This window comes from Alosa pseudoharengus, unplaced genomic scaffold (genome assembly GCF_046254945.1).
Source record: "Alosa pseudoharengus isolate Yale_2024_CS ecotype anadromous, Long Island Sound unplaced genomic scaffold, YU_APseudo_1.1 YU_APseudo_1.1_scf_22, whole genome shotgun sequence".
Lineage (NCBI taxonomy): Eukaryota > Metazoa > Chordata > Actinopteri > Clupeiformes > Clupeidae > Alosa > Alosa pseudoharengus.
In genome coordinates this window covers 27,507,494-27,520,270 of record NW_027468680.1, presented here as the reverse complement: position 1 = coordinate 27,520,270, position 12,777 = coordinate 27,507,494, and the positions used below count along the sequence as shown (strand labels likewise).

General features: G+C 44.9%; 1 protein-coding gene across 1 annotated transcript in view; it reads right to left on the bottom strand.

The window, feature by feature from the left end:
* dph6 (diphthamine biosynthesis 6) overlaps positions 1-11,060 on the bottom strand; it is a 95,869-nt gene extending 84,809 nt beyond the window's left edge. The window contains exons 1-3 of the mRNA XM_076299549.1: positions 10,900-11,060; positions 10,473-10,567; positions 10,142-10,326 (exon numbers count right to left, since the gene is read on the bottom strand). Coding sequence (XP_076155664.1) covers positions 10,142-10,326; positions 10,473-10,567; positions 10,900-10,922 — 303 coding nt within the window. The 5' untranslated portion in view covers positions 10,923-11,060. The remainder of the gene's footprint in view (positions 1-10,141; positions 10,327-10,472; positions 10,568-10,899) is intronic.
* Between the last annotated feature and the right edge of the window lie 1,717 nt (positions 11,061-12,777).

Genomic DNA, 12,777 nt, shown 5'->3' with positions numbered 1-12,777 from the left:
TGACCTGATCGGAGACACCTTCATTCTCCTCTCTCTTCTGTGGAAAGGACAGTCTGTGAGTCGCCGCACATCACTCCTCCACAGCGAAAAAAAGAAAATAGGAGATAACAAGTGTCTCTCAGAGGACAACATATCTCATATGTTACGTCCAAAAAGCGCCTTTGCTTCTGCCAAGACAGCGCACTTCTGAGGAGCTGAGGTGGCCTGACACTCACTGTCGACTGTGAGAGGCACGTCATTTAGTTATGATAGACCACAAAGCAGCACTTTGGCTACAGATAAGATGACACAGCACTTTGAAGGGTTCAGGCTCAGGGTTGGATTTAGAAGAAGTAGGAGCACAATTCGCTGCCTCACCTTGTTGAACAGTCGAGCTGTGTTGACCCTTTTTTTTCTCCTGTCTTCTTCTTCTTTCTGTTTTCTTCTTTCTGTTTTTTTTCTCGCAATGAAACCATTCCTGTGCATTCGTGTGGACTCTTATGGCCCGCAGTGCACACACAGGCATCGCTGTGATTCATTTACACTGACAGAGCTGTTTTCGCAGAGAGACCCGCGCATAAATATGCCACGCCGCACAGCTGGACAACGTAGAAATTCATCAGGGTTAAAAAGTGGAGGAGGAGGGGGGGGGGGAGATTAACGTTTCACGAGTTTCCTCTTAAATATATACGGTTACGTAAACAGAACGCCAGACGTCAGGCGGGCTACGGCAGTCTTGAGCCGAGCCAAGCCAAGCACAAAGCACTGGTTTCACTGAGTGTTTGAAAGGGAGGAGGGGGGGGGGTTTCTTTTCCTTAAAGGTTTTCCATATCAACATGTACGGAAAAGTCAAAGCTGAAATTTTAGCTGGGAAGCCGCACAGAACCAATCCATTTCCATCGCGCTGACAATTCTGCATTAAGAGATTACTTCAGTGTGACTTAATTTACGGCAGGGGTGGGGAGAAGAGTGGTGTGTGCTCCGAGGTCAGAACCGAGCTTTGTCATGAGACGGTGTGACGGCATCTGAAGAAAAGCCACTCGGTGTCAACTACCTGTCTCGCTTTGACAGTCTGCAAACTCCCCCATCGCGGAGGAGAACATTATCAACGGACGCCTTGATGAGGCTTTGCTCCCCCATGTGCACTGAGTCAACGCTTGGCTGAGACTGGCCGACGGAGCCAAGGAGCCCTGAGACAGTCCAGATGGAGTCATCTGCCTCTCTTTCACCCTCTGCCACAACACAATTCCAAGTATGGTCCAAAAAAGCCTTTTCTCTTTCAGGCTCTGAGACAGACAGAGAGAGGGACAGAGAGGGGAAGAGAAAGAGGGAGAGAGAGAGAGAGAGAGAGAGAGAGAGAGTAAGAGAACTTTATTACACTTAGAAACCATTTAAACATTAAAAAAAGTATCATGACTTTACTGTCAACACTTCTTCTTCACACCTCAGACATCTCCGTTCTTGCCCCCAACTCTCTCCCTATTTCTCTAGAAGAGACGACAAAAAACCCACACAGGTTCGACACACTGTCCAGACTCCAGACAGTGTTGTTCTTATTTTGGTTAAGACTATACCAGCAGGAGGGACAAGAGCCTAGCTGCAGCACCCCCCCCCCCCACTTCCCCTCTCAAACACCTCTTTTCCAAAACAAGGCATAAAAAGTTGTCTTCATTTCGTTTTTTTTCCCTCGGACTCGGACGAGTACGGGGTGGCGGCGGTAGTGCTAGTAGCAGTGTCCTTCAGCCTTCCCCCTGCTGCACAGAGGCAGGAGTGGCTGGAACACACAGTCAGACTCTCAAGAGGCCTGAGCGGCCCTGATGACAGGCCCCTATAAAAAAGGTGAATGACTTCTTGGCGGAGAGGGAGGCACGCTGCAGGGACACTGAGCACTCCGAGACGGGCGAAGACTCACTCCAGGCTTTCTGCTGGACTCCATAAAATGGGCTGTTGTTGTTGGATCGGCTCCATTTTTAAAAGTGCTTTCATTGTTGACCTCACTCTCCCTCCCACTCTTTCTTGTTCGGTGTTTGCACAGACTCCCCAAACCCTGAGATAATCATGGAACACTAACGACCTTTTTACGCATCTGTGAATAGACGATCATTATGGCAGTGATTTCAATCTGTTGTCCTTGGTTCACCTCTGCTACTGACACCAGTTCAGGGACAATGCCGTACACGGCCAAAGACATTAATGTGTTGTAAGTCGACCGGCAAAGTATCCAAGTCTCACGGTGTCGCATGGCTTCCATTTCTCTTCAGGTAGTTTTGTGCCTTGCACTGATAATGGGAATCCCTTCAAGCACAGACACTATCATGCTCATCCCAAGGAGTCAATCACAACTACACGACTATCGTTAAAAGAAGTGAGTAGATCACCAACTCTGGGGGGACAAAATGCCAAAAAAGAAAATATTGGCTAAACCCCGTTCGCAGAGATTTGATGCAAATATCTCCGAGCTATGTCTACAAATCATCTTGGTGGCTGGGCTCTGTGAAAAAAAAAATCCTTCACTGGAACAATGCTCAACCCAGCATTAGCCGTTGCTGCCCTTGGCAAGCCGAGATAAGGCTATCTTATTCCATCATCGCTAAACAAGATTGAGCAAAGTACATTAGGCAGAAAAATACAAACAAATTACACAGGCTTTGGGCAAGCTTCTTTATCTCATGTTTGTGAGGCTGTTAGCATTCAAGGGAAATGCGCTCGTGTGTAATAGATCCTGTCCTGCCACTTCCACACCAGCAGAAAACAATGCAAGCTCTGCTGTCATCAGGGGCATAATGCTATCCTTCCTCAAAAAGCAAAACAAGCGACAAAAAACGTGATGCTCTCTAACGAAAAAAGAAGGAATTGATTTCCAGAAATGTGAAAAACAAAGCTGCAAAGCTAAAGAGAAAAGGAGGAAAATGGGCGAAGCAAATTTCTCAGAGCAAAGAGAAAGGCACATTAAAACTCTTTAAAGCCATTTATGTTGAACTAAAAGGAAACACAATGACAGGCTAATAGTAGCTGTGGACCCTGCAGGCTTATTGACTAGCATGCTCTCCCACCACCTCAAAGCCTCTCTGTCCGAAACAGGTGCACTTTTCTCATATTAGCCTTCCTATTGATCGGCTACCTCCTAGGAGTGACCTCCAAGTTCATGATTTATGTATTAAGTAGGTCTGAAGATATTGAATCCTTTTTATGCCTCCGCAATAATGTGGCGGTAATCAGAAGGGTTTGATTTTTCTCTCTCTCTCTCTTCATCTCTCTCTCTCTCTCTCTCTCTCTCCCTTGAACAATGCTTTAGTGAACGCTGTGTTGCTGACACCTGCGAGCCATCGATCGTTGCGGCTGGCCGGCTCTCTCTGTCCCGTGGCCTGTTTGCGTCCTCACAGTGGGACAGACGAGCGCTCCGGTTCCCTCCACAGGCGCCTGATAAAAGTTTCAGCAACAATAAAGCCAGATACAAGCAGCAAGAAGAAGGAGAGGGGAGGGCAGGCGAGAAAACAAGCCAGTGTTTAGACCGGCCGGATGAGAGAAAACTCCTCCTTTCCTCACACACACACACACACACACACACACACACACACACTCACACACCTTTCCCAATCTCTGGAGCCCCCCGGTCTTGTCTGCTGATGTCGATAATGGGGCGGGGGCCGATGGCGAGGGAGCCCGAGAGAGCGGCGAGATCGGGGATTATCTCAGCCGACTCCGTGTTGTAACACACACACACACCGGCGGAAGGAAATGTTCGCAAAAGATCTACAAAGGCCATGCACTGCAGCACTCGCGTGGATTTCCATGACATCTTCCAAGAGTTTAAAAGACAAAAGAAAAGAAAGAAAGAAAGAAAAACAGACCCAGTACATATTGGCCCCAGGAAACCTATTAATGACCCCCCCCCACACACACACACACACACAAACACACCCACCTCACCCTTTCTTGGAGAACAATAACACAAAAGCGTTGATGAGACTTAGACAGAAGCATCAAGGTTTTCATCTGAAGCGTACATCTCATCATCCATTATATTCTAGCAAAAGTCAGTTCTAAAGTTATAGCAGCATTTTTTGCTTGTGTGTGAGCAAATGGCACATGGCAATTTATGCACAGAGGATTATGATGGAATACTAAGGTGTAAAACATCACAAATGCATTGTTTTTGTATTACAGCACAGTAATTCAGGCTGGAGAATGTTATCAGATTTGCCTTTATGCTGCCTTGAATACAGTGGGGATTAACCAAACGGAACCCTTTAGCACAATGCAGCCAAAACAAACATGTAATCCTAGCAATCAAAACACTGCTCATCTAGTCCAATTCTGTTGTGAGAAAATGGACCTCACTCTGGCAAAAAAGTTGGTTTTGACAGGATCCATGTAACAAAAGTGGACCGAGACAGCTGTGTAACATCTAAAACTGTAGGGGTCACACAGTTTGGACATAATTGACCGTACGAGAGGGGTCGTGTTGTGGTGGGTCGGGGTGGTTTCCAAGAGGGAGACTGGTTGTCAGGGAGGATGTGGGAAAGGCAGCCGAGTCCCCCCGTTCTTCAGTACAGGCGGACATAGCAGGAAGGATGGAGGGCCGCGCTAACTTGTTATCGTGTAACGGCGGGCCTCTGACCTAACCTTCTGAGAGCCGAGTCTGTGCCTGTCCATACAGTTCTCACAAAGAGAGAAACACACACACACACACACACTTCTACTGACAGATATGCATAAACACGCACACATCTTCAGACATGTGTGCACCATACTCAGACACAGACACACACGTGCACACACATGCACATACAGTATACTGTATCTCTGAACAGTCCCCAACCCACCCACTCATGTACATCCTTCTTCCTCTCCCCGTGGCGCGGTGGGCATGAACAGGGGGCCTGGCCTGGTCTTAGATGACTAATATAACCCTTTGGAGGAGCCTGGAGGGGGAAGGGGGGCTGGTGCTTCAGCCCTGGGGTGACTGACACAGTTGATCTTGATCACGGGCAGCGTGCCTCTGTTGTAACGGTACAGTATTGATACAGCCGCAGGGACACAGGCAGCAGGGCCTCGGCGAGCACGGATATGAAAATAAAACAGACGCTACCTAATTCTCCCTGACAATGTTGATATTTCATTTGCTCAGAGTCATCCTAAACACTGAGCTCTTGAAGCCAAAAGAAGCATTGTGCCGTATTTTTATTTTATTTTTAGGCAACCTGTGGACAGATGTTTTCCTTTTACCTCTTTCTTTTCTTTGATTCTTCTCTCTTTTTTCCACCGGAATGCTTAAATCTCTTGCATCGCAAGATAAAGCCGACATTCAATCCGGGGTCTTGATTTATGAGGCATGCGCTTTAAGAAAAGGACACATCAATCTCTGGCCACATCCCCTGCAATCAGCGTCGACGTGGAGAAATGAAAGGACCCCCCCCCCTCCCCTCTCCTCTACCGTCAACCAAACACTTATTTCTCCCACTGAAAAGGACCCCTGGTTCAAAGATCAGCCTCATCTACTGGCTGGCCGAGGGTATGTTATGGCGTGTCTCTCTCAGATTACACACTTCAAAGCTGGGGAGACGACCCTGTCGCCATTCAGTGGAGGGGACAAATGCAATGGCCGTATTGTCGCATTGCTATTGTAACCACTGCATGGGGGAATTTTTTGGGGGGGTTGACAATACAGTGAAATAAAATGATTCCTTCTTTTGATTTTTAAATGGTTCACTGTGCTCACTGAGGAAAAGAGAGAAGAGTTGAAATTGCATTTAAAAACGATGTTTTCAAAAAAGCCGTAGGTGGCACTGTTGCCTCACTGACTGTGAGTTGTAGAGTTTCAAGGATAGTGAAGAGGCATAGAAGGAGGCTGAATAGAAGAGAGAGAGGGAGAGAGAGAGGGAGAGAGAGGGGGGAAACGAGTCTGATTCATAGCAGCACCTCAAGAATTCTTTCATCTATGTTCATGTGTCATTTGCCAAATAGATTTTAATAACATCTAATTCATTCAAACCGCTAGGATGGATCTTTCAAAATATCACACTTCCAAAACAGAACACATTTTTGATGCTAAAACTGCTCTTTCCTGTGAGGCTGATTTAATAGCTAATTATCATTCAAGTTCTTTTTTGGATCTCCCATCCACCACAAATAAAACTCAGAATTGGCCTTGAGTGAATAAATCAGAGGACTTTAAATAAACTAAAGGCCCTACTTCTATGAAACGGAAAAACAGAAATGGCAAACTTTTTGATAAAACATCGGCAAATTCCCACTTTAACCTCAACTCCTCCATATAATATCTCTATCGGCGAGGACCGTAAATATATCTGGCAATATCCTTTTCCTAGGGAGAAATGTCAGAAACTACAGAGAAGTGGTTGACACGGCCCAGTCACCAGTCAGGCCAGAAAGCCACTGACCACTCATCGCCGGGCGGCAATAAACCGCAGAGAGGTGCAGGGGGAAGGGCACCCCTAAATAGTCATACAGGAAATATGTCCGTGTTAGTGACACAGGGAGGATATGACTGTTTATCACACGCTGCTGTAAGTCCACAACTCTTCACAAATCCTGTAAACAATGTAAGGGCTCCCCATGTCAGGGGGGGGGGGGGGGCTTGTTTTCTATCCTGTGCCCCCTGGGGCCCCCGCCACACGGCACGTTCCAGGTTGAGGGGGGGGGGGGGTCATTTGAATCCTGTACTGGATGTGGGAAATTAGGGAAACTTCATCACATGACCTCACCCAGGCCAACCAGGGTCTGAAGAGGTGTGTGTGTGTGTGTGTGTGTGTGTGTGTGTGTAAAAGCAACAGTGGCACAAGGGAGGGATGAGAAGAGAAAAAAAGAGAGGAGAGGAGAAAACAGAGGACGCTGTAAAAAAAGACACAGAGGCAGGGGAGAGAGAGTCAGAACGCCTCAGGCAGGTTCTCGGGCCCTCCCTGAAAGCTCTGGCTGTGTTGCGTCGGACAGGGCACCTGGAGGACCCCCGCGCTGAATGAACATGTCTCGGCATGGACCTGTAGGGAGACCACTCTCTCCCCTTCCTGTTTACATCGTGTCAGGCCATCACAGTCCCCCCTCGATGCTCAGCCCTCCAGCAAAAAAAAAACAAAAAACAAAACAAAAAAGAACACACACACCAGCCCTCCTCTAAAAAGTAACAGCCCCTTAAAATTTGATGCACTTCGCATAGAAGAAATATGGGGGGAAAGTACGGGGGAAGAGGTGCTACGCTGCATCAAACCTATGGTACAGTGACGGTAGGCTGTCAGGAGATCTTGGTATTGACGCCAGGTGTATCTACACACTATGCTACTTCCTCCTTCAAGTCAGGTGAATGGTGCCAGGGAGTATTAAACACACACAAACAAACAAACAAACAAACACACATGAAACCGACACAAACAACAATAAAAGCTGTCAGATAGCCACCACAGATGACCACCAGATAACCATCAATTATTAGGCTCCAGAATTAATATTTACACACCGACTGGATATAAAATATGAATCTGATGATGCAACTTAAGTATTTACAAATTCCTTTTGCTCTGACATTTGCCAAGGAGTCAAACAATGTACCACCTCATGCAACCACGGTTTTAGACCAGCAGGGAGACACACACATCAATAAAATATAAACCAAAAAAATATGATAGGTCAAAAATGTACAGCAGAAGAGTATAAAACACAACTGGTTTACCACACTAACAAGAAAATAGTTATTTCTCCTTAAGGAATACTGGCTCATGGAGTTTCTGGAACAAACTTAAAGCTGTGTAAGTGATATGATGTATCTAAATGCACGGTCTGAGAAAGTCACTAAACAGTGAGTGAGTGAGTAATCAGTGACTCAAATGTCAATATGGTTAAATTGTGTTCACAAACTTCCACACAGTGGGACATCTATGTCTGCAATTGCTTTGTGTCTACACTGCATGGTAAAGGCACTGGGTGGAATCCTACCTCAGTCTGGTTGAAGCTAGCTAATGCTAGAATTGTGTCCTCCAGCTACTTAAATTGACTGTGAATCGGCCAGCAGCAAGCCCTGTTAGAGCAGCGTGCTGAAGGGTGAAGAGGTGGCCTGTGAGAGAACGCAGGCCTGCCTGCCTGCCAGCCATCACATCACTCTCTCCTCCGGCTGATGCACATGCGTTCAGGAACACTGTCACACAGATAGCAGAGGGTGGGGTGATGACACCATTCCCACACCTCCTCTGAGTAGTGAGTAGCGCTCCGTACAAACACCATTTTCACCTAGAAACTCTACCCTCATTTTCAGCTTCACAGACAAAATATAACAAGTATTTAAACATGTGAACTTATTATGACCGCCGCGCAGCGAATCGGCGGTCATATAGGTTTAGTCAGATTTTTTTATTTATTTATTTTTTATTTTTTCGCATGCCCAAATTTCCGTCAATGAGTCCCGGGACACTGAAAGACCGGGGTACATGAAACTTGGTGGGCATGTAACCCCACATGGATAGCATGGAACCATCGTTTTTCGTTTTGATCTGTAACCCCCCCGCTTGACTGGACCCCCCGAAAAGAGGGTAGGGCAGACACAGTTTTCTGCGAATATCTCGAAAACCGTGGGGTTTAGGAGGACCATTTTTTTTTTGTATGTTGATCTCAAGGGGCCATGTCAACCCATTCCATAACCACTCATTACATGTATAGCGCCACCTAGTTAAACACAAAAAAGTAAAAATGAGGTGTTGTAATTGAAGGTATCTGTGACCTAACATAGTCAAAACTGCACGAAATTGGAAGTGTAGGATCATTATGACACCCTCTGTATGCACGCCAAATGTTGTGGAATTCCATTCATGGGGGGCCACACAATAAATTAATTTATGTTACTATACACCAACTGGCCTGTAGGTGGCCGGAGACAGTTTTCTGTGAATATCTCGAGAACCGTAGGGCCTAGGAGGTCCATCTTTTTTATGTATGTTGGTCTTAAGGGGGCATGTCAACCCATCCCATTACCACTTATTTCATGTATAGCGCCACCTAGTTAAAAATTAAAAAGCTAAAAATTAGGTGTTTTCATCACAATATCTCTGGCTGACAAGGTTAAAACTGCACGAAATTAAAAGTGTAGGATCATTATGACACCCTCCGAATGCATGCCAAGTTTTGTGTACTTTCGTTCATGGGGGGCCTTACAATAAAATAATTTATGTGTACATTTAGTGACGTACACCAACAAGGATTCCCGGGACACTGAAAGACCGGGGTACACGAAACTTGGTGGGCATGTACCCCCACATGGATAGCATGAACTGTCATTTTTCGTTTTGATCTGTAGCCCCCCCGCTGGACTGGACCCCCCGAAAGGAGGGTAGGGCAGACACAGTTCTCTGTGAATATCTTGAGAACTGTAGGGCCTAGGATGACCATTTTTTTCCGTATGTTTGCCTCCAGGGGTCATGTTAACCCATTTCATGTGCACACATGTGCACAAACAGATACACACACACACACACATACATTCACAGTAATCATACGTATGACACATACTCACACAGTAGACATATGTACGCTTGCATGCACAGGCACATACGCAGGCACAAACACAAGCACGCACGCACACCCACACACACACCCACACACACACACACACACACACTCACACACACACACACACACACACACACACACACACACACACACATAACATAAACATAATACAAACAATCAAGAATTTCTCAGAATTATAAACAGGCAAGATGGAGGTGGGATTGTATAAAATTAATTTTACATGTGAAATCTATGAACTAATCATGTTTTGGTACTTGTTGTCTAGCAGATACCAGTGAGAATTGAGTGTGGATAATGCAATTTAGTGAGACAGTTAGAATCATATAGGCCTTTCAGCGTGATTTCTTTTTGTGGAAAAAATGTGCTGGACTGGGCGGTCATATTTTGTACCGCTCTGCGGTACATCTAGTTCTTACACTATCATAACTATGGTTATACTATCACCTTCACTCACTGTTAACAACCCTACATTTCACCAAATGGTTAAATAGCTGGCAGTCACAAATTGAACAATTAATGGGTGATACAGATTTTCTTGCAAGTTTCTGTGACTCATTTTACCGGTGGAAGCATAATGTGCAACCTGCACTAACTCAAACTGCTGTCTCATGTTGCCATTGGTTTTCACCTTGACCAGCTTCAGTAGGTGGTAGAGATCCTCCACCTCATCGCCTTCTCGTTGACTATACTCCCTCCCGGTGTCTAGACTTGATCCCTCAATGGTGCGTCTATACAGAGGAAGATCCATGGCCTCAGCATAGAGGTCAATGGCCTCATGACCTACAGTCTGGTACATGTAACTGTCCAACTCATCTGGTGAGAAAAAAAAAAAATTCCCATCATGTATTTGTTCACAAATTTGCTATTACTTACACCTGTCATCTACTCCACTATGATAGTAAGCTAGTGCCACTCCAGTTCTGACAGTGTGTTTTGTAATGAATGCAGAGGTTGCTCACCTGTGTTTTTAACTGGTCGCAGGTTGGCAAGAGCCACTATTGTATGTCCTGCAGCAACACACTGCATCATATTGTAGCAGCTGTCCTTCCCACCACTGCATGGAAACAGGGAGAATGAATGGTACAAAGATTAAACACAGTGGCGTGTTCTATTTCATTATTTTTCTAAGTGTGAGAATAGGACAAAAGAATGAGAATAGAAATACTAGGTTACATCCTAAGAACGTCCTCAGGATTTTATCATGACAAGACAACTAACCGATTACATTTGCTGGGGAATGAGTGGTTACTAACACAACTGACATGATAACATGCATCGACAATGTGTCAATTTATTCATAGGTAGGAATCATCATCATGGGGTATCAGTAGGCTACTGTCAACAGTAAAAACGTCACACTGCAAGATAGAGGACAGCGGCTATTACCTTATTAGCGCAACAACCTTCATTTTCTGTAATGAAGATTTTCATTTGAGACAAGTACAGTACTCGGGAACGTTTTAAAAAAGAGCCCTCCCTAAGTAATCCGGCGAAAACGGCAGTACACGCCGGTTGTCAGACTGAATTGTAAACACTCCCCACAGAACAACGTGCAGCGGTAACTTCCGGGGTTGGTTGAAAGCCCTCTACAGGCGGCTGCCTTATTTACTGCCTGTCTAAAAATAGCACCTCAATGAGCGCTTCTAAATGCAAGAGCACTGTTCGGAGGCATGCAAAGTTCAGTACAACACTACATCTTATTGATTTAAACAATGTCATTACACGCTCACGCAGATGACATTACCTGCTTTCAGGACTGAGACTTTCAGAACATAAAGAAAATGGGAAAGGTTAGCCACAGAGAGGCCAAGACATTCCTGAAGCCAGGTTTGTAATCATGTAGTCCTAGCGGCTATGCATATTTCTGGTAGCAGTCTGAATATCTCATTGAAAGTCTTTTAGTTTTTGAAAATCCGTGATAGACATTTGTTATTAGCAGCAAAAACGCCAGAAAACTCCAGAAAAACGCAAGTGTTTGCTGCTGTTGCAGTCTTATGTTTGTTAGGCACCCCAGACTTGGTTGCCCTTGAGAAACCTATGTGGAAATAAGCTTTGAGCAGAGCTATTTAAGTAATAAAGCAAAGGAATTGATTATCTTGTCAGCAAAGCTTCTGACATTTTATTTATTTAGTTAGTTTTTTATGGGGGGGGGGGCAGGTTAAAACCCAAATGAGAATGGAAAGGGTAATGCTGTACTTGAAAGGAATATATTGAACAAACTTGGCATATTTCAACCAAACTATTCAGAGGACTTTTACAAACAGTAGGCTAGTGGTTGCACCAGAATATATTGAACAAAATTGGCATATTTCAACTAAACTATTCAGATGACTTTTACAAGCAGTAGTGGTTGCACCAGGGCTAAATGCACTCAGCCAACAATATATCTAGCCCAAGCAGAACAACAAAAGCCCATATTGTGCTATTCACACAGGTTGTGTTTTCCCCCTCTGAGGCAGTGCCGTGGCTTAGAGGAAAGTCTTTGATGCTCCTTTTGCTCTCTCAGTTGTTGTGCCAGAGCAGAATAATTGCATTGCCTTCGTGTACTTCCCTCACCTTCTGCCCCTAAGCAGGCCATAGGCAACTGATTTTGTCTGAATGTACAAAATTGAAAGAGACATCTCCTCAGCCTTCTGCTTTTCCAAATGTTCCCCTCCCCAGTTTTCTTTTCTCTCCCTCTTTTTTTTGGCTTTTTTAGATCTGGCAGTGCCGTAGAAGTATATTGATAAACTGTAGGTAGCCTATCTAAAAAGAGGCCATGGAGAAAGTGACCACATAGCAGTGGCTTTACTAGCATGCAATATGCAAGATGGTGGCAGTCAGTTGATCAGTGTCTATCCACTTGGGATAACCAGAGGGGAATATCGTTCAACTGTTCACTCAAGTTGGTGTAATTTAACAGATTTAAGCTATTTCTATTCATACAGAGTATCAACTGTTGATTTTCAATATCAGCAGTATTTCGGAAAGTTGTGTGATGGTTTCATGGTGTGAAAATCACAATCTGCTCATATTGTGCCTCACCCTCAGTGCTCCTCACCATAACAAGTTCCAATATGTCTTTTGGTCAGTGACATTATATCAAACCGACTACTGATATTCACATGTTGTCAGACCTGGCCATGACTGATGTAAATGACCACACTTAACTTTACTGGCTCATTAAATATTTCATTTCCTCAGAGATTAATAAAGAGCTTTGTTGTTCATTTTTATTTGTGGCTGTAGTTGGCTGGTTTAAAAGAGAGCTTTATGTCCTTTTTG